General features: G+C 44.9%; 1 protein-coding gene across 1 annotated transcript in view; it reads right to left on the bottom strand.

Moving 5' to 3' along the window:
• Positions 1 to 20,661, bottom strand: part of LOC119436247 (negative elongation factor B-like) — an 89,896-nt gene extending 69,235 nt beyond the window's left edge. The window contains exons 1-4 of the mRNA XM_037703038.2: positions 20,211 to 20,661; positions 18,776 to 18,892; positions 11,200 to 11,538; positions 7,208 to 7,356 (exon numbers count right to left, since the gene is read on the bottom strand). Of these exons, the coding sequence (XP_037558966.1) occupies positions 7,208 to 7,356; positions 11,200 to 11,538; positions 18,776 to 18,892; positions 20,211 to 20,519 (914 nt within the window). The 5' untranslated portion in view covers positions 20,520 to 20,661. The remainder of the gene's footprint in view (positions 1 to 7,207; positions 7,357 to 11,199; positions 11,539 to 18,775; positions 18,893 to 20,210) is intronic.
• Positions 20,662 to 22,328: the final 1,667 nt, after the last annotated feature.

The raw sequence follows: 22,328 nt of genomic DNA, 5'->3' as shown, positions 1-22,328 counted from the left end.
AAAGCTTTCTCACAAAAAATGAACAAAGGCCTTTCCCAGTGATCTCCAGTTACCTGTCTTGCACCAACTGATTCCATCCTGCACCTGCAAATCTTCCCAAACACATAACTTCACCCAGCCCTCTGCCACCCTTGACTATGTTTCCTTCCCTTGATGCCCCCATTCGGTTACACTAACATGCCAACAATCACCTGCTCAATTCCTCTCAGAATCAGTTGCCCACACCCTGCTCTCTAATCTCCACAGCCATCTTCGTGTCTCTTAACACTGCACCTCCCATTTCGCTTCTTCAGTGTCTTCCTTGCATAGGATGTATGACAAGTCCATTCGTAGCATTTCACCACAGCAGGCAACCAATTTTTTGGGACTCATTCTTTATTATTCACTTTATTGCAGCATCACTTTGGGCTCCACAGGACCAACGCAAGTACAATGGCAACCAAAAATTTGGCCGCTGCGCTATTGTTTAATTTTTCCAGAAGAAATCCATACATACCATATCACAAAGTTCGCTGCTGTAACTAAACAGTCTAGCTTCATTTCTTCTTGTACAGCAACTTGTCAGCTTTCCTAGAGCCATTTGGCCACTAAGCCTAATGGGCAGTAACTCCCATCTTCAGGATCAAAATACAGTAGACTTCCATTAATTCAAGTCCGGCTAATTCTATTTTTCAGTTAACTTGAAACTGAACGAAGGCCCCAGCCAGTGCCCATACATTTCTATGGGCCTTAACTTCTAGTACTTCGGTCTTGAAATTTCATTTCACTGGACAATTAGAACTTGGTCAGCATGCACACGCCTGACCCCAATAGCACGAGTGTCTGTCTTGGCGAAGCTTAGGGCACAGTGAATGTGTCGAACACACATCATCTCCCACTGAAAACGCTTATTTTCGGCCTGTCCTAGGATGATGTTCAAGCGAAAATGGTACCTCACAATGAATGATTACAGTACTTGCATGAGCCTTTTTTTAAATAAAATTTTTGAAAATTGCCTGCACCGTGCAATCAGATACAAAACCATGTTCGCAACAGCCTACACATCAGAGCTAGCACAGACATTGTCATCACAAGATGGCCACTGTGGATGGTGGCAGAATGAGTTTTCATGTAGCTTGATGACGACGATGCACTGCTTTCAGTCTTTGATTACGAAAGCTCATTCAAAAGTTATTTTACGTGCTAAGCTAGTGGCAACAAGTCTTCCACAGTAAAACCTCGTGAATTTGGATTTCATGGGATGGAAGAAATGCCAGTATTAACCGAATGTCAAATTATTGAGGGTATCAAGAAAACAAACAAATGCTTACTAGGTGCAACACACTTTTACTTACTGAATAAGCAAATCCTGTTTTATTTTGCACGAAAGCAGTGCGGAAGCTGCAATTCTTGTTATCTCGTGACTGATTAGCTCTCGTAGCGGCAAAGGCATTACGACTTCCTTCGAAGCGCCACCACAGCATGTGCCTTTATGTGAGACACACTTCTCACTACCGTGCGCACATCCTGATTGTTTTTTCGCCAGTGAGCTGGTCACCAACAGATTGTCCGTCCATAGTGATGTAGCCGGTGCATTTTATCCTTGACAGCTTTGCACTGAGTCAAAATGAAATAACTGTTTGCCGCAACCGCTGCAGACGAAACCGCGGCCACTGTCGACGTGATTGTGAACGGTGACCTTCTGGTTCTGAACGCACGTAGCCTATGCGCGCAGAGTCGAAACGAAAGTACTGTTTGCTGCTACCGCTGTGGACGAAGCCTTGGTCGCTATCAATGTGATCATAGATGGCATCTACGCAGCTATGAACGCATGTGGCGGACACGTGCACCGAGTAAAAACTAAACTACTACTGTTTGCCGCAACCACTGTGGACGAAACCGTGTTGGCTATCAATGCAATCACAGATGGCGACTACGCAGTTACGAAGGCACACAGCCAGCGCGGTGTTATGCACGGTGGTAAACGCAAGAATAAAGGCTTTAAAGGCACAAAGCATTCCAGCGTTGCTATCATTTATGAGCAATTACCGCTGATGACTATGGCGATGCGGACTCCACCGCTTCGCACATTTGCGGCGCTCTGCACTTAGCTCCTTTCTGTTTGTGTTTCCACGTTAAGCATGTTAATTCTATGGCTTAATAACAGATCACGTGGCCACCCAGTGACCAAAAAGTCTGCCGTGATGTCTCTTATTTTTGCGGAGAATTTTCTGCAGCAAAGAAGGGAAAGGTATGGGGGCACAGCTTCTGTACACGTGTTACCACACTAAGCAGTCTAGCAGCATTTCAGAATGCTTTTGGTTTCTTGGAGTAGATATTTAATTGGTGCAGCTTCCGCGTGTGACAGATTTGCATTTGCCTGGATACGGAAGAGAAAAGCAGAAAACTAGGTCAAACATGTCACTCCGTATAGTGTTTTGTCTTGTTTTGGTATTGTAAATAAGGAAGAAACATGGAAGAACACGAAGAAAATGTGGGACTTTTTCAGAAGTGCACTCATTTGTGCCCGCTTTGCCTCTGTAGATTCTCCTTCATTGCCACATCAAATTGTCTGCGAGTATTGCGTGCGTTAAGTGCTTAACGCAGCTGCGTTGTGGTAACTTTCTTGTGGTAAGTGTTTTGGAGCAGTTTGGGTGCAAAACGGGGCATTTTTGTGGTTTTGCCACAAGTCACAAATGTAGCACTTGGCACAGCTGTACCACCCTTGTATGCTGTATACGATGCGTGCGTTTAAGATGTGTAAAAAAATTACAGAGGCGGTTTATGGGCCCTTTAAACCTCACTACAATGAACCCCACAGATACATTTTTCAAGAGATCGCGGGAAAACATAACAGTGAGGGAGGCCACAAATTGCAACAGCAACATCAGAAAGAGCTTTGAATGGCTGCCAGCATAGCTATTAGCACGGCGCGTGCGCATGTACATAAAGTGAAGGGACGCGTACAATAGTCCGTGACAGTAGCCCCAAGAGTGGAACGGGGCGTTCCACTCTTGATATGCTTCACTGCGTAACACACGGCGCTATTGCAGCAGGCATGACTAAAGAAACTTCTTTCTGGGGCTTTACGAGCCAAAACCAGTTCTGATTGAGTAACGCCTTACTGGAGGGCTCCGGACTAATTTTGACCACCTGGGGTTTTTTAACGTGCACTACAAGGCGATTATGCAACGCATTTAAGGGGGTACTTGAAACTGCTTAGACAAATTTTGTAGACATGCAGGGTACAGCTACAGTAAAACATTAGCGCCAGAATGTAAGTGAAGCGTGTCATATTAAGAGAGCTACGGACGATTAGAAGTTACCCACGATTAGAAGTTACCCGCCTCCCTACCCATCCTTTTTCTCCTCAACTCGTTCGCCGAGTAATCGTGGCTAAACTCCGCCTTCACTGGCACTGCGTCATGGTGTGACATCGTGTAGTTTACTTCCGGTTGTCTTGGAGTCAGTGCGCGAAGCCTCTATGACCTCTCCGCTAGCCCCTGGTCGTCGATCCCCCGCGAAAGATATCCAAGCAGCGTGCGGTGTGAGCACATCCGGTAACAGCAGGCGACCTGGACGTTTTTTGGTGATTGGGCAGAGGTGTAAACTAAAGCCCTTCCACATTACTGCCGTTGTGATGTAGGGGCTTAAGCATAAATGTGAGCAGCCTGAGCAGCCTGCACGGTGCCAGTCACCTGGTAGCGCAGAGCTTAACCAGCCAAACACAGAGCTGTAACCAAGTGTAAAACATTTGAAACATTAAAAAAAGACAATATGTTGACGATTACGCTCTTGCCAAAAATCTACCCCAGCAGTAAAGTAGAATATACTTGGTTACTGCTATATTAGCTCTGTGTTTGTCTGGTTGAGCTCTGTGCCACCAGGTGGCTGGCAACATGCAGGCTGTTCATGTTTGCGCCTCCGCTCATCCGGTAAAACGCCCAGTCCGCTTGCGCTTACCCGAGTACCAGACACACTAAAGCTCTTTATTGTGGTGGTAATCCTCTGGCTTGAAGTGACAGCTACAAATGCGTAGATGCTGGCTATTGTCCTCACCACGTACCTGCCAAGTCACGTTTGAATCACACCTACCATTTTGTAGTTATGACTGTTGGCCACCATGCCTATTTTGGCACATTTTGATTTGTAATTTTTTTTTACATTTTTAGCAATTTTATCATTTGAAAGTTTCAAACTACCTAAACTTTACCAGCCAAAAATATAATTCTAACTTTTGGACTACAATTGTCAAATTGTTTCTCGAAGGTGGTGACCTACCTTCGAGAGCATTTGAACCACCCCTCGGGCTTGGTCAAATAACATAGTCCGCGAGTAGCATACACTGCTGTGAATATCTCAGTCAAGTTTTGCTGTGGTACACGGTGCATGGAGCTCGCAGGCGGAGCGCGAAGTTACCTTTCTCTCAAATGCTCCCGTTTCAACAGAAGCCCCGATCCTCACTTTTTTCTGGGTGCTTTATTTCGTAATAAAGCACATTCTTATAGGTACACGGCTGCTATTGGTCGCTGCGGTCGGCTACACCACGGCCGCCGCGAGGTGCCACCATGAGTTCACTGGCTAAGCGCACTGCGGCTCGCTGAGGACAACCGCGTTTGCCTTATGTTTAGCGCGTCGTAGGCACCAAAATTGGAAATTGTGGAGTTAACACCTAAAATGAAAGTTTAACTGCGCGCCACGGTGACATTTCGGAGGCGGAGCGTTGTGGCCCCGCCCCACTTCGCCGTAGGCTTCGCAGTGCAAGGCATTGAAGGAGGAAGGAGAGCACAGCAGAGGTCGCCTTTGGTTGCCAAAAAATGCACTTCTGCTGAACACATTGAAGTATTTTTTACGGCAAGTTATTTCTGAAATAGCCTATTTTCACTTCAAATGTCTTTCTCCACTTCGATAAAAAGTGGTTCAGGGCCCCTTTAAATGAGCGATGCCGAGACGGGCCGAAAACTTTGCCTACGAGAGTTTGCATCTGCTGCCATTACCGCGCTGTGCACGTGCGCCACCCGCGCAACCGATTGCGAAAGCCACGGAGAGCATCACGAGTTAGTGCAGCATTCCACAAGATGGTGCCAGTCGCTTCGTGTCCGTGTCGCCTGCAATCGTGCTTTGCTATGGTATGGAACTATGCTCCACGCGTGAAGAGAGAGGGAAAAAAAAGTAAAGCAAAAGATGGGGCGACGCCCACACTTTCCACACTTTCAGCGAGATGGAGATGTGCGACGAAGGTGATGACAGCAGCGGCAGTGACGACGAGATTGACAGTGGCTCATCTTTGACACTGACCCCGATCGAGTTGCTCATTGATTTCATGCAAGCTAAATTATTGCCGCCAGCGTTCGAGCAGCAGCTGGACGCAATGCACACCGCAGTTGTGAAGCTGGAAATCCAGCAAAAGCAAGTGCAGATTTCTGACTATGCCTCACGCTTGACACGCAGAGGTATAAACAAACATTTTATTTTTCATTGCCTACATTGTACAACGTCTATTTGTAGTGCAAGTGGCAAATTGGTTTTGGAGCTTCGAATATATATTTTTTTAATGGCAGTCCAGATATAGCCAGTGGAGCCTCAACTTTAGATGATCTGGTATAACAATCGGATTTTTTGTTCTTGATATTGTTATAAGTGGACTGCACTGTAGTGATAAATTGTCGTTGTTACTTCCGGTTACTTTCTTCTTTATAGAAGCAAATTAACCAACATTCCAACTAGTACAGACCGCATTTGTGCATCACAAGGTTGGAAAACTTATCGATGGCGCAAGCTGGATAGCCAAACAATAGCTCGACCAAATGACATCAATTGGGCTAACTATGTCAATTGGGAGGGGGCAGCTGAAAACTCGGGGGAGCGGCACCGCTGCAATCGGTAGCGATGCACATTTTGATAACCTTATAATAAATTACACACGTTATGCAAAGCGCCTAAATGCATCACTTAATGATCGGAAGGACCTACCTACCCTAACGACTCAGTATGTTTGTACAAGATTGTTTCTGGATCCCTTTAAGACCCTTGCAGGACACAAAATAAATGTAGATTTGGCCAAGTGTGCATGGTAGTTCCCGGTAGGTTTAACCGATGGACACTTTTCAGATGCTTTGCCAACTGCTCTATGCTCGTTTTCTCATGACAGTCGTGCAGCGCTACACTTGTGCAACTTTAGTCGCTTGTAGCCACATCCTGGTGGCTTGTTGCAACGTGTGAGCAAATTTCACTCTGCAACGCTAAATTTACATAACTGCCGCACGCAAACACAACGCAAATGCAGGAACATTACAGAATGGTGATGTATCAAATGGGAACATGATACATAGGAGTCACTGGGACTTAGGTCGGGATCATGAAAACGCGACTTAGTAGCCAGGAAAGCCCACAGCTAGGAACGTATCAATGAGGCTCCACTGTATAATGAAATTTGGCTACACTGAAGTTCAACTTCAGAGTAGCTAAATTTTTTCTTACACGAAGGGGACTGTACAAAATGTTCCGACTAATGAGGCAGTCAAAGTTCAATTAATTTTTTAATTTGAGAGTCGGCGACTAAAATCATGGCTTGCTTCTTCGTTGCCCAAGATTTCTTCACAGTGGTCATGCATCACTCGCAAAGCCCCCCAAAAATATAGGTCCAATGCACTTTGGTTGATTGGTGCAAACAAAGCTTTCGCATCCACTCCGCCACCATGACTTGCCAACACAATATCCATTGTTGCCCAGAGTTGGACGCCACCCGAGTGCTATGTTCACCTCAGCAAACTGCCCTCTACACAGTCCAATCAACGCGGCACCAAAGCCCCTCGAATGACCCATATAAAACGTAACTTTTAATTAAATAGAAGTGGGGAAACAACTTCAATGACAGCAACTTTGTTCACAGCCACCAAATTTACTGTTTTGCGACAGTGCGCGGGCGCACCATGTCTAAAAAATTTAGCAAGATTCGGCACGGCATCTGAAACTTCAGTCGCCGTTACACATTGCTTCTATGCGGGTGGTGTTAAGTACGAGTGTGACTTGGCACAAAGTGTCCAAAAGGTGTCGGAAAGTTTGGTCGCTATTAGGTATTCATTCCACAGAACAGCTGCAAGTTGGTTCTATGAAGTAGGTAGTGAGGATGTCATAATTATCAGTGTATGAATTACCTATTGGCGACTGTAGAGACTACCCTGCACTTATAAAATAAGAGAAGAAAATGCATATAGTGAGAACACACCCCAACACTTGTTCTTGGCCTCTCTTGATGCTGTCAAGAAAGCCTTGAAGCTCCCGAGATCGCTTGGTGTCCACGTTTTTCTCCCGGATGCAGGCATCAAGGCACCAGGAGAACTTGTGGCACGGGTCCACAGCTGTGATGTCCTGGATCTACATTTCACCATATTGCCATCATCATCGCTTGATGTAAAGTAGTTTAGCTATAGCTTACTAGTACTTAGTTTTTTTTTTTTTGGCATAATGCCCTATTCTTAAAATTAAGAAGGCACATGTTCCCTTATCATGTGCAGTGAAATTCCCCTTGAAATCCTCATGGAGATTCAAATTGCAATACATGCAATAATGGATATAATGAAATAATTCTGGCTACCCTACACAGTCGAACCCACTTATAACAATATTCAAGTGCCACGAAAATTCCATTGTTATAACCAATAAGTGTTATAACCAGGTTGCATGAAAAAAATCATAATAGGGGGATGGCAGAGCTGTTGCGACAAACATATAATGGTGGGGAGGCCGGTGCCCCGGCCCACCACCTTCCTCCATCTGGCTGCTGATTGCATTGACTCTGCTACCAGCATGCTCCAATCGCGTGTAACAAGCCGCAGCTGTCGGTGTTCAAGAATGGCACTGCTATAACAACTGCAAAGCGAGCTCACCGGCGGCAGGTGATATGCGAGCTCCGCCTCAAAAGGGGCTTTTTAAAAACTGCGAGAAGGTTGCCTCGGCAGCCTCTCAACTTGAGAAATCCAGAAGAAATGCTGGGGCAAGATCGCCACAAGCATGTTGCCACGTACTTGCACAAGAAAACAACATGTCCGTCAGCTTTGCTTGCTTTATGTGAAGCTTGCTGACATCCTTCTCTTGCGAAGGTCCCTAGCGAAAATGAAGCCCCAGAGGAACTGAATCATGTGCAGGGCCTCCTGCGAGGACAACGTTCGCGTGATCCCTGTCACCGCTGTTATCTGATGCAAACATGTTCGCGACGGTCGCCTCATCAGTTAGAAGCACTTGGATTCTAAATCTATAGCAGTGCCCTTTCTTTTCAACGGCAACATCGTGCATTGCCGATGATCAGCAGGCAGATCAGCCATCTTGCATTTTGGCGGCCAGTCAAACCAGGCTGAGAAAGCACGTGGCCCGGAACTACTTCAACGCAACCAACAAAGACCAACACGAGCGACTTAATTCGTAAGCAGTACCGCACAGAGTGAAAGGCCAGCGAGCAACATGGGTGCAGCACCCAGCGCTATCAGTGCAGCTGGCGCAGTCCATTCGTGTTTCGGAGGGTGGCGTGGCGTAAAGCTATGGGCGCAGCCCATTCGTCTTCGGAGGGGTGGAAGGGCGACGGGAGAGAGACACGCGAGGCTGGCAATGCGGAGAAGGCTGAAAAACAGTGCACGGAGGCGTGCAGCGGCTTGGAATTTTTTTTCTGTTTCTCAAGGATTTCGCATTCCATTCCCTTTCGGCACAGACACCCAGTAGCCAGACTTAATCATTATAGCCGATTATGAGGCCTGGGGGCATTGTAGTAAGCGGGTTATTTCACCAGAGAAAACATACAAAGTTGACAGTGCAGCAGCTTCGCATTCTTATAAGCGATATATTGCTAAAACCGGTATCGTTATAAGTGGGTTCGACTGTATCTATAATTCCCCGTTATGAGGCTTTACTGTATTTACTTGATTCGAACGTGTCTAAAGCTGTGATAGGTACCACACCAAGCGGCTGCAGTTCCCTCACGTAATGCAAGCCCATGGCACACAATATAAAAGTGATAAAAAACAAATGTAAAAGCAGCTGTGAGCTGCAGCTTGGTGAGCTCCTGGTAAAAAAAAGCATGTCAGAAAAAGATGTGCAAACATTCTACCTGTGTGAAGCGTCCTAACTTCGTAGAACTCCATCAAAGCACTGCACATGCAACTGCTTTGCGTGGCCTCCAAAAAACATAAGCACTTCTGTCTGCACACAGCCGCACATCAAGTTTTGATGGCCAGAAAAGAGAGAATATGTGACTGCATTTATCTTAAAGTGTGCCTCCTGATTAGCGTACATGATACAATGAAATCTCGTTACTAATAACTTTGTATTACCAATTTTTTCAGATTATCAGAGGTCTGAAAAGTCCCCTGGCAAAAGCGTACTCTTTAATGTAAAAACATTTCTGTACTACGAATTTTAAAACAAGAAATATTTCGAAATAACGAGCGAAATTTTGTTCCTTTTCTGTTTTAGTAGCACTTCAAGGTAACGAATTCGTAACCCGAAATATAGTGCACATTTGAGATTTACAAGGCTGTGAAACATTACACGTGCCACTAGCACATCTTACAGGATGACTGAGATTCCAAATGCACCAGCCCTATCGCCAATTGCCTGCAGTAATGGCCGCCTGCGAAAGCACAAATCAGCACTGCAAAGACAGCGAGATTGCATCTATTACATCGCTCACAATAATGACAGCACTGAAGGATAGAGAAAAATCACTGTCGAAAGGCCATTTAATGCAAATTATTTTGCCACCTAAACTCGAGATCGATCAATTAAAGGGCAGCTGAATCACTTTTCAATGAAGTGAGCTTTCAATTAATTATAGTTTTTCACCCCCTGAATACGAAAATCATAGTTTAACAGGCCAGAAGTAAGCACTAGCTGCTTTAATTTAGCAAAAACAAGCCGCAGCATCTGCGAGAGACGCCGTGGGTTGTTTAACGGGCTCTGATGGGGAAGACGATCGTGACGTCATCTTAGGTATCGGCAAGGAGCGTGATTCGAAGAGAGTGCTCACGTGACCCCTGTATTGACGTCATCCTCGCGCCCGGTCTTTCAACCCTACGCTCGGCGCGCGGAGCTTCAATGAACATTTAAAGCACAATTGCAATGCTGCTAAGCGCATAATCTAGAAAATAACTGCAGGAGTTTAATTACACAGTGCCAGCCTTGCAAACCCCTGTGAATCTTCCAATTCTAAACCCTCTTCAGCTTCCCTTTAAGTCAGCAAAATCACAAGCAATAAAGCTTTCGTGGATGCTTTGGGGTCTTGGTAACATTTGGCAACGATCGATGTACTGTGGCACAGCATGTATTGATCTAATATGCAAACTACAATGCAAGTGCTGGCTGCCCACTTGACTGACAGCCACTGTCATTATCAGGAAGTTTACGCATAGTGGGAGCGACGGCTCAGGTTGCATTATGTGTGCTACGAAGAAACGCACCGCTGCATGGTTCATGTGTGCCAGTTGGAGCAAGCTCAAGAATTGCCGCAAAATGATTGCTCGTAAAATGAAGCAGCGCGTTTCAAAAATTAAATTATCGGGTTTTACATGCCAAAACCACGATCTGATTATGAGGCACGCCGTAGTGGGGGACTCCAGAAATTTCGACCACCTGGGGTTCTTTAACGTGCACCTAAATCTAAGTACACGGGTGTTTTCGCATTTTGCCCCCATTAAAATGCGGCCGCCGTGGCCGGGATTCGATCCCGCGACCTCGTGCTCAGCAGCCCAACACCATAGCCACTGAGCAACCACGGCGGGTAGCATCGCGTTTCATCCTACCGCAGAGGGAACATGCGGCTAGCTGTAGCATGTAATCTCACTGGTAATAAAAAGGACTGTCAGTACAGTAACTGGACGAGCTGTGTACTTATCAGGCTAGATGGCTTCTTTATAAACGCACATTCCGACTCCTCTATCCTGTGGAGCTTTGTTTTTTGTCTGTCATCAGCATAAATGCATTTGTGGATGTGCTGCTTGCAAATGTAGGCAATTCAGTTGAATTTAATTTCGTTGGTTTAATTTAATTACAAATTCAATTTATAGTTGTTTTCAATACAACAATATTTGAAAATTATTAATGATTTTCGGCGGCCCCATGAGATTCGTTATATTGAGATTTCACTGTATCCATTCTAGAAAAGTCTGGTAAGTGAAGTCCAAAGGCATTAAGATTTCACAGCACACGCATTCAGCAAAGAAAACTGCGCACCTCCAAGTCATGCAGGGCCATGAGGAGCTCCACACGCAGAGTGCAGTAGTGGACGTTGCGTGTTCGGAGGAAGAGTGTGCGCACAAATTGCAGCACCATGTCATAGAGGACCACGTTGCGGCCCACCATTACGAGCAGGCGCTGCAAAACGGCCCCCTGTCGACGCTGCTTGGGTGATGGTCCAAAGAAAGATGATGCCTCAGCTGAGGCACCACCAGCTGTTGGTGGAGGTGCCAGGCTCCATAGTGCTTCTTCCTTTTCCCGGATATACTGGGAAAGCAGTGGGAGCACCTCATCGCCAAAGAGGCTCTGGTGCTCTTGCCAAATCTGACGCTTCACCTGCAACAAATGAATATCTTAATGTCTTTAACCCACAAATGATAATGCAAGTGGGCCGTATAGACTGAGGGCCATATTCTAGTTTCCTGGCTCTTATTAGAGTTTGTGCAGCACGAATAGACATGTAGAAACACAAACAGCACATACGGGCCCTTACTACCAACCGTTTACTTTGGAATCGTTTTAACACTTTCGGGACCAGGGAAAAACGCACAGTCTCAAAGAGTGTTATGAAAAACATTTTTAATAAATCGGATAAACAAGATAGCCTCATGTGTTATACATTAAAATGAAGGTAATTGAATGGTCTTTCAGAAGCAATCTAAATATTATGCATAAAAATTATATACATAATCAAGAAAAAGTGTCAAAAGGAAAGTTTAACCAAAAACCAACATAAAAAAGTTTCAAAAGGCATGCATATACAAGTAAAACTGTGAACTAAAAAAATTTCAAAATATACAAAATGTGGCAAAATGTCTTCTTTCTTAAATGTAAAAGGTTTGGTCCACCTATTTATAACTGCCTTTTTTTAGCTCGCTTCAGCATCAGAGCATTCGTGTGCCCATCACAGCTGCTGGCTCTCATGCCACTCCAGGAAACAATTTCGAGTAGTAGTGAAACACAAGTGCACATCACAAGTTCTGCAGAAACAATTAGTTTTTAGTTCAACTTTGTTGCGGTCATAGCACAGCTTGCAGCTTCTGCGCCTTTTTGCCTTTTCTGGCTTGTGGAGCGTTCGTTTAGTGGAAGGTTGTGGAGGAGTGCGAGCTGGCTTGGCACCATCGAGGTTGAAAATCTGACTAATGAGTTCTTCCCTGAATGCAAGGTGGTCATATTCAGCTTTTCTTTCAAGTTCGGGGATCTCTGGGTGTGATGCACGGTGTGCTTGAAATAAAATAAAACTATTTACACATGCAATATCAATGCAGTGGAAGAATAGTGTTTTCCACCACCGAACACTTCTCATGAGGACGTTGTAATAGCCAATCATCTGGTCTGATTTATCTACTCCTAGCATTCCAGCATTGTAGTCGTGTATAAGCAATGGCTTCGGTACAGAAATTTGAGCCCAAGTGTTTCCCCTTTTTTCCCTTCTTTTTGCTGTGACGGTCATGTTTGCTGTGTGAATGGTGCTCATCATGTTGACAACCCGACGATCTTTCCATTGGAGGTACAATATACCACGATCACGGAGCCATCTTACGTCCCCACGTCGCGCTTTTTTCTCCCAACGAGTGTCTTTTAGTTCACCAGGAAATCCTCGCCGGTCTTTTCTCGTTGTGCCGCAAGCCAATGTTCTTCGGTCAATCAGGTGACTGAACAAATGCGTCGATGTGTAGAAGTTATCCATGAATATTCGGTATCCCTGATAAAGATATTCGGCACACAGCTGGCAAACTACATCGAATGCCAATCCATGAGGCCCTGGCTGATCCCGCTTGCCGGTATATACACTGAAACGTACCGTGTATCCGGTGCCGGGATCAGCTAGGACCCAGAGCTTGTAGCCCCATTTTGTGACCTTATCTTTCATATATTGCCTAATGCCCGATCGCCCTTTGGATTTCACCATCCGTTCGTCGATGGAGAGGTCACGATGTGGCTGAAAAAGTTTCGCCGACACCTGATTCACATGCTCCATGAGCCACCATACGAACCGGAGCTTCCCTCTCGATAGCTGGCTCACATCGTCCAAGTCAGCAACATGTAGCATAGCGAGCAACGCTATGAAACGGCGTCTAGGCATTATTCGTCGTGGAAGCAGGCCACTGTACAGTTCTCCCACGTTCCAGTAAAGCTTCAGCCGCGTAACCTTGACGAGGCCCATATAAATTATAAGGCCAATGAACTTCATCATTTCATCCGGGGTCACCTCTTCCCACGAACCATCGGAACGAGCGTGCGTCAGTTTTTCGAGTATTTTCGTCCAGCCGTATTTGTTTGAGTTTTCACAAACAGTAGTGATCACTTGCGTAGTGAAAAAAAGAGCGAAGAAGTCAAGGGCCGTCAGAAATTTTTTTGGTCCGCTCCTGAGTGCCACACCCACACAGTCGGTGATGTGTACGCCAGGTGCCCGTCGCGGCGCAAAGATGATCCGCTTCTGCGCTGGTGGCAGGACGCCATTGCCATACGTTGTTGAAACCCTGCCAAATAAAGATAACACCATAAGAACATGTAGCGACCGCGCAAGCTTGCTCAAGAGCAAGCTGAAAGCAAAACGAAACTAATCTTTGTCCACTTGTTGAACTTCCAGGCTGATCGTCCCCTGACTCGCTGTCCGAACTGAAATCTGAACTTCCGAAGTCGTCTTCCGACTCTTCGCTGCTTGTTTCATCAACGAAATCAGCCGTTGAAGCAGCGGAATCGCGAGATCCGCGTCGTTTTTCTAGCGCGCCGAGTCGCGAACTTGACGCCATTCTCTCTGTCAGCTGACGCGACCGCACCCGAGATAAACAGCGATTGTCCGTCGCCACCTCTCGGAAAAAAAACGAACTACTCTGAGAATGAAGGAGTAGTGTTCAAAATACCGCGCAGATGGCGCTACATGTCTGAGCGCGCAAAAAATTCAGTTTGAAAGCGCGTTGGAAGCTATCGGTCATATACGACCGATGGCCTATGGGCCGGTCCCGAAAGTGTTAACATTTATACATGCAGACATGTGATCAAACAAATTCACATCTAGGGATGGCCATCCAGAAACTGCAATTCTTTATATTTGCTAGGGGTGCATGCCCTCCTAGCATAAATACAGTAGAATCTCGATAAGATCTTCATGGGAACCAGAAAATAAAGTATCATCCAACGTATTATCTAACCAAATCGTATTATCGGGAAAAGAAAAAGAAACGTATTATCCTAAAGAACGTATTATGCAGAATCGTTTTAACGAGATTCCACTGTATATGCGATAAAGAATTGCCCTCTCTAGATGAAATTTGTTGTTTGATCACATGTCTGCATGTTTAAAAGTTGGTTTGATGATTCCAAAGTAAACAGATGGAAGTCAGGGACTGTTTGCATTGTTTCTGTTCCTATATGTCCTGTGCATTCACAATGCACAAACTCAGTTTTTAAGAACAATGTACCAACAAGCCTGTGAACGAATTCTCTGGTACAACTTCCTTGGCTCTTCCATCAAGAGCTCACTAATTGACTCCAGTAGCGAAACTCGACATCATGAAAGAAATCTGCTGGCAGGTGCACTTTCCCTTGACGCTACATTTTCACATTACGTCACTGCCGAGTATCCTAGCACAGGATAGGAAGCTGAAGAGCTGCGATGTTAGTAATTTGTTTTGCTAAAGCTATATGTCATGTTAGATATAAAGTAAGGGAAAATTAAAGGTGCACTCAAAAGCACCACATGTTATTGAAGCCCCAGACAGCACAAAGACATGTTCCAGAGTGTAAGAAAAATTAAAAGAGGTGCAGAGAGAAAAGGACAACAGAAAAGGTAGAGCGGGTCCAATGCTCTACCTTTTTAGTAGTCCTTTTGTTTTTGCAAATCTTTTCGTTTTTCTTACGCGTGGGAACATGTCTTTGACTAAACTCCAACTAACCCAACTCTCTGCTTGACAGCACATACAGCATTGTAACTGCAGAAAGTCACAAAGCTTTCAACTGGGTGTTAAATTTACATGCAAAGTGTGCTACATCAGTGCAGATTGAAATTTGAATGGAAGAAAGAAATTTAACTTTCAAGAGAAAATGCCCATAGCATGCGAGTTCCTAAGCATTGAACATGGTACCACTAGGGAACCATTTGCTAAAAAAGCGAGGGCCCCTAATCCCAGTACCATGACTCTCGCCAATGTCACACACTGTAGTAAACTAAGTACAAATGTGCATTCCAGCCTATTTTGACCTGTCTGCATAAGCTACAAACATTACTGTACATTCCAATAACAGGCACAGTAGAAAAGCTAAACATTGTTTTTGGGTTCAAAAAGATACATACTGCCGCAACGTCAAAAACAGAGGTCACAGAGCACTGATCAAGAGGAACAGCAGCATGTCGCCTTTTTAATACTGCACACTACCGCAACTTCTTCTTCACTGCGCCTTGATTAAAACGCTCATGCATACTCGCATTGTACTCTTCTTCATCAGAGTACAGGCGCGGCAATACGAAGGAAGGACACATACACGCACAAAGCACCAACTACCAACTGACTTAACGATTCAAAGAACAGAACATAAGGCAAAATTTTTGTGCAAAGACAACTCAATACGCAGATGTGATAGTGCTTGCTTATATATAAAGCTACAAATAGGCTTCAAACAAGAGCATTTCTGTGGAATATAAAATAATCAAAATGTCACCTACACATGCAGGACCTTTCTTTTCTGATAAAATATGCCTCCCCAGGCTCACGTGATGTTTTATTGCCACCCTTGCACAGAATCTTAACATGTGAGAAGCATGGCTCACAAGATGGGCAATAAAACAGCACATGAGCTCATGGAGGCATATTTTATCATAAAGACTTACGCGAGAGCATTCACACTGCTAACATACTTTATTTAGCTTTCATTACAGGTGAATGAGCGGAGTGTTATGGTGCGTCTGTTTGGCTTAGTCACTTTTGCAGCCAAATGTACTGCGCATCTCTGGAGACCTCTTAACGCTCCACGCCGTGCATGCCATTACAGTCGATTGAGTGGAGCGTACCGATGCGTCCGTTTCGCTTTGTCGGTTTTGCAGCCGCCCTGCACATTTCTGGAAACCTTGTAAGCCTCCACGCACAAGCTACGCCCGTGTGTCAATATCGTGACAGCATGACAGTAGTGCTCCTGGGGGGGTATTCTGTAAGAGTCCACCTAGTGGAATGTCCATTTTGGCTTTCGCCGATTAGCTCCAGCTGCACGAGCGAGAAGGAGCCAGTCAGTCTCTTTCTTGCTGGTGCAGCTGGCGCCAATCGACGATAGCCGAAATGGACAGCCCACTAGGTGGACCAAGACCAAAAAGTTAACCGCCGTAACAACAGGTGGCTTTGAGCAAGTGCTTATTAGGTGCCTACAGTGATGCACACATAAGTTCCGTCGTCTGTGATGGTGTTAGCCGTCGTCAGCAACGAGGGTGACATGCTGCTACACTTTTTTGCAGAAGGACTCCGCATTAATGCTGCCACGTACGTGGAGATGCTTGCCACCGTTGTAAAGCCCTGGATAGAGACTGTTTCGAAAGGAAGACATGTCGTTCAGCAAGGCGCAGCTCATGCCCACACCGCCTGCGTCACCCAGAATTGGCTGGCTGACAACTTCTACGACGTCATCACTCGCAACTTGTGGCCTCCTAGTTCTCCAGATTTAAATCTGCTCGACTACTATGTTGACTACGTTGAGAGAGAGGCCAACAAACAGCAAAATACAAAAGACTCGCTGAAGGCCGCCATTGCTGACTCAATGGCCAACATCTCTAAGGACCACCTGATCTGTGCATGCAGCCGTTTCCGAAGCCGAATTGAATCGGTTATTGCTGCAGATGGCAGATTCATTTAATTGTGGAAATAAACCATAAGAAACGTATTTCCCAATGTTTGGTGAAAATATGTATTTTTGCTGGAGATATTCTTCTCAGCCTGAAGCCAACATTGTGTTTTCAAATACCTCGTGCACCCGGTATGACATCATGGGAAGTTGGTGCAAGGATATTATACTGGCGTTGTCACCCGCCCTTATTTTGTGAAGTGATGCTCGAAGAAAAACATTCAACAGAGACACCTAAGACTGCTTATGCATGGGAATGCGAAAGCATTATACCGTTTGTAGACCTCAGAGCGCCATGAAAACGCTCATTTTATGCACTCATGACGTGGCGCCACCTCCTCCGCACTGCCGGCGTCATCACGTGCCCAATGACGCACGCACGCACAAGGCACACCTTTAGTAAGCCACAACTGTGGAGCCGCTGTGGCGTCGAAGTGTGCTTGTCTCGCACCCCGGAGGCCCGAGTTCGATTCCCACGGAGACCGAAATGTAACATATTTTCTTTTCAAAGCCATTCATTTACTTTGCTTACAGGAACCTCGCTGTGTGACGTCAATCCAAGCATTTTTTTACATGTTTTTACTCTTTACGGCACTGACCATTTTTGGTACCATCTTTTGGTCACGCTGACGGATTTTCGTGTAATGAGGCATATAATGCTTTCACATAAAAAAAAACAAAAAAAAAACACTTATTTGCTTAACTAAACACCACCAAGTGATAAATATGTAGAAATTGCATCAAATAATGCCACAATGGCAATGAGACATGGAGCCAGAGATCCTGCCATGTGCTCCTATTTACTACAGACCTCATACCAAAAACGTTCACCTTGCAGCAACAGCTATTTAAAGAACTTCCAGCAAATACACCTATCCTATCCAATCCTGTCCAAGTCTGCCTCTTGCATGTGCCACTGCCATACAGAAATGTCAGCTGTTAAGATCTCATCCTGGCTTCTGGAGCAAGAGCCTGCAGACAATTTTCAACAGATCGCTACAGGCAGAAAAGATCTATTGAGGTACAGAAGAGCATGTGATAAACTCCTAAAGCCCATAATTACCAAAGTTGTAAAAAACTTTGGTAGAGTGGGCAGGCACGAAAACAGATGGCGAACACTGAAAAGCCGTTTCACAGTCAGTAATGGTCTTCATTAAGACATCTTCAAACTTGAGCAATCACTGTGCCAATTTCAGCATCAGCTAAAGATTGTGTTTAGTAATCATTGCAGGCCCTTAGAAGTTCTCTCTTTGTTGACGCTGTTCTTTATGTATGCCTACATAATCTGTGCAAATGGCGTACAGTTTATTGTGGATGAGTGGCTAAAGTGACAACAGAATTTCTTCTGATGTGTGTAGTAGCTTCTTTACCACTGGTGCAATTGGATAGAACAGGTGGGAATAATAATTACTAGTAAATTCCTTTTTTGTTACCTAAATAAATGTATAATGCTAATTCTTCATTTACTTGCCGATTGTGCCTCATAAATGTCTTGACGTATGGTACATGTGCTCATAAATTTGCTCGAAATGTGAAACTGACAAAAGTCAAACATTTCTAGGCATAAGCCTCAAAGCCTGCAACTGAAAGCTGTATTCTGCACTTGAGTGTGGAGCCTACGCAAATCGCCTTTGAATTCCAGGCTGCTTACTTATAAAGCCAAGTATTTTAGCACCCCTCCATTTGCCCATTCTGAAAACTTTTGTGGATGCACGCACACGAGTTAAACATACACAACGCTTACCTGAACATCACATTCTTTGTAAAGGGTTTTATCGCTAACCAATTGCTTCAGGTACTTCTCTTCCACGTGCTCCATGTTTTTGAGTATGCACATAACCACTGGACGAAGTGCTGGGACCTGCAAAAAGAAAGTGTTTTCAGAGGTCAAATATTTACATGACACATACTGACATTCCTTCGTCAGGCACAAGTGTTAGCAAGTGCCAATGAGCATGAAGCAGTGAGCATGAATTTAACATTACGCCACAACACAACATATTAATTTTTTAATAACATTTTGAGACATAAGTTCTAGTATTTATACCTTTTTCCACGTTGCAGATTTCAGCACAAGTGATTTACCATCTGCAAGAATGCATAGCATTGCACCTTCTCTGTATACCACACTGTATCCATACCCGTGTAATATGGCATTTAAAAGTTTGCATGGTTTCCTTAATGCAAACAAGGCAGCAACAAAAATGAGCAATACAAAAACTTTTGATGCCTGTTTCATATAGTCAGCTATGTTACAGGTTCACAAGATGCAGAGCTATACTTTGCAAGTATTACAAAATTTGTGTAACATCAGGCAAAAAAGCACAAAATGCACGATGGAAATCTTGAAAACTCAGCTGTGTAGCAGACTAAATTAACAGTTGTCCCAAGACGTGAACTGGCACTTTGGGAGGCAGGTACAACTGTACGGAAAGGCTAAACATACAAGAAGGGCACCAGTTCACAAGAGATATGTGGCAGATTTCTAGCAGGTGTATAGTAATATGGGTTAATGCTGCACACAGCTTGAAGTCCATGAGAAATGTTGCCATAAACATTCAGATGTATGGGATCTAACAACCTATTATTTCACATGTGTGGGATTTTTTTGGTGTAAGAGCCAGGTATAGTCGGAGTGCCAGGCCATTGAAGGATTTATGGCATTATGCTCACATGTAACTCTCTTATGCTGGTGTTAGAGATAACAGTAGAGAAGCACTGTTTTCATCTTGAAGTGTTAAAAGCATGCAGTGTTTTCTATACATCAATGTAAACCCGGTGGCACATGCATAGCATTTGTTAACATTATAATAATATTTAGGCTTGCTAGAAATTTTCTTGATTGTTTTCAGTATGGGCTACTCGTCCATTTAGTAATAATCCACAAGAAATCAACCAGCAGCACAGAACTGGATGATATGACAGCAGGCTTAATGAAGCTTCAGTGATGCTGCCGCCACACATTGCAAACAAAAGACGCAAACCTCTAAATTTGCATATGGAAATTGCAGCAACGTACGAGCGCAGTACTCCGTTCTGTGTTCACAAAATTACAACACATTTAAAGCACATGCTTTCACTCCTTCAGAGGTGGCTCTATGAATGTCTGCAAAATCTACATGCACTCATTTGCGCCCACGTGCTTACTCATGCGTTCACAAAGCAAACCAGGCTCATACCTTGATCACTGGAAAACTTTTCTGCAACATTTCTTTGAGCTTTTTCTCCTTCTCTCGTCCTTCTTGCTTGCCAAGGTTTTCAATTTGCTGTAGAAGTCGTTCCTTTAGCTCTTCCAAAACAGATGTATGGAACTCAAGCCTGCCGACGCCATGCAAATCAAGCAGCGGTAACATAGGACGTAATGACGGCAACAGAATTCCATTTTCTTCTTGAAACTCTTCAATTGCGCGCAGTGGGTCTGAACAATTAGTCAAAGCCTCGCGAAGAAACTCCCGACCGGGAATGCCAACCTCTTCGAGACCTGCCATGACAAATGAACTCAACAAGCTATTGTATCTAATCAAACAAGAAAAACAGTCACGAAAGTTAAGTTTTTGCTTCTCAGCCCCGTCACCCCAACCTTCTTCGTCCTTGTCTAGAAGGTTTGCTTCGGCTGCTGCGTTGGTAGCAGGTTAAACCGGCGCTTGATCAGGATCCTGTACTTGGAGTACTTGTCGTCAGGCGTAAAACGTGACGGATGCGCCGAGATCGTCGGCTTTCCGTCCGGGGAGACGCGCTTCAGTGTGTAGACTCGATTGCCGCTTTCATCCAGGTAGTACATTAACATCATTTTTTAGGCTGGTAAAGGGGATGAGTTGCGAGAAGGCCGCTCACAAATACTTGCACTACAGTGCCTAGAATATATTTGCACCAAGAAGACGCCAGACACGCTGCCCGAACGCTGCCACAGACGCCACCGAACACGAGGATGACATCCGGGACCTTCGAGATTGAAACACTCAATGTTGCTAGCCTGTTTGTCTTATTTCTCTAAAAATAAATTTTGTTATGAAACAGAAACACCACAAAAATGCATAAAATTATAATTTTATAAAGGTTTAAGTTCAGTTAAAAGCGTTATTTTTCAAAAACAATTAAATATAAAATTTTCGCTAGGATAGTATTTTGTAGTCCCGATCGTTCATATCATGCATGGATGTTCTCCCTCAATGAATGAAACAGTACAGTTGAAATTGTTATTGCTGAACTGAAACAGTCAGAAGAAAAAAAAATTCCTTGAATTTGTCTTCATTTGATACCCTCTTGATGCCCACGTAGGATACATATGGGTAAAGGGACTGACAACCAATTTTTATGGTACCCGTTTTTTTTTGTGCGACGGGACGTTTACTGGTCTGGGTGTCCAATCATACAGTGGTAATGCGGAAAACGCCATGGAATTTTTTTTTTTCCCCCAGAATATTCCGATCTGCACTGAGGATGTAGTCGTTCTCAAGCATGAAGGAAAGAAACACAACGGGTTTCCTTCCTCCATGTTCTCAAGAAACATCTGGGGCAGGGGCGTTGCCAGAAATTTTTTTCGGGGGGGGGGGGGGGGGTTCACCGGCCCGACCGGGGGGGGGGGGGGGGGGCAAGCTTCTGCTTTCCTCTACGTCACGTGATCTACATGTATATCAAAGACATGGGACCCCCCCCCCCCCCCCCCCCCTTTCACGTGTGTGTGTGCTTGTGAAGAAATTAAGTAAAAAGTAAAGTAAGCGCAGTAAATACAGTAAGGACGACAGGTACAGTGGGCTTTTGGAGCAACGGTCTCTCATCGCGCCACTGAATGGACCAGTCTTGGAAAACGCATCATTGAGACGACCCGTGCGATCGGAGAAGGCATCATTAATTGTTAATTTACGTTAAGCGTAGATGGCGTCGTCCTCGTCGGGGCGAAGTGCGTTTCACAAGTCAAGGACGGCTATACGCGTGAAAATGCACGTGTGACCAGGCTGTACCTACTCCCACAGCAATAGCTTGTTCGCTGCGTCTTTGCGCTAGAAAACTTAAGTACGCGCAAAAACGCGTAAGGATTTTTTTTTTTCGAAGCTTTCGTCGCCCTGCTCCCTCATACGAGAGGGTTGCATTTCCTGCGGCAAGTGCATGGGCCGCTGTGTCTTCAGCTTTGTGCGAGCGTGCAGCCGTCATTGCCTTTACGTCAACAGATTCAGAATTGTACAGAATAGATGGATCTGGACGAAAACGGCAGCGGCGGTCGCGGCGGTAGCAAAACAAATGTGAACAACTTGGACAGGCACGGAAAAAATTTTCCGGCCGCTTTGGCCTTTCCGGCC

Source organism: Dermacentor silvarum, chromosome 1, assembly GCF_013339745.2.
Source record: "Dermacentor silvarum isolate Dsil-2018 chromosome 1, BIME_Dsil_1.4, whole genome shotgun sequence".
Classification (NCBI taxonomy): Eukaryota; Metazoa; Arthropoda; class Arachnida; order Ixodida; family Ixodidae; genus Dermacentor; species Dermacentor silvarum.
The sequence above is the reverse complement of the archived record's forward strand: the minus strand, read 5'-3'. Positions and strand labels throughout refer to the sequence as shown.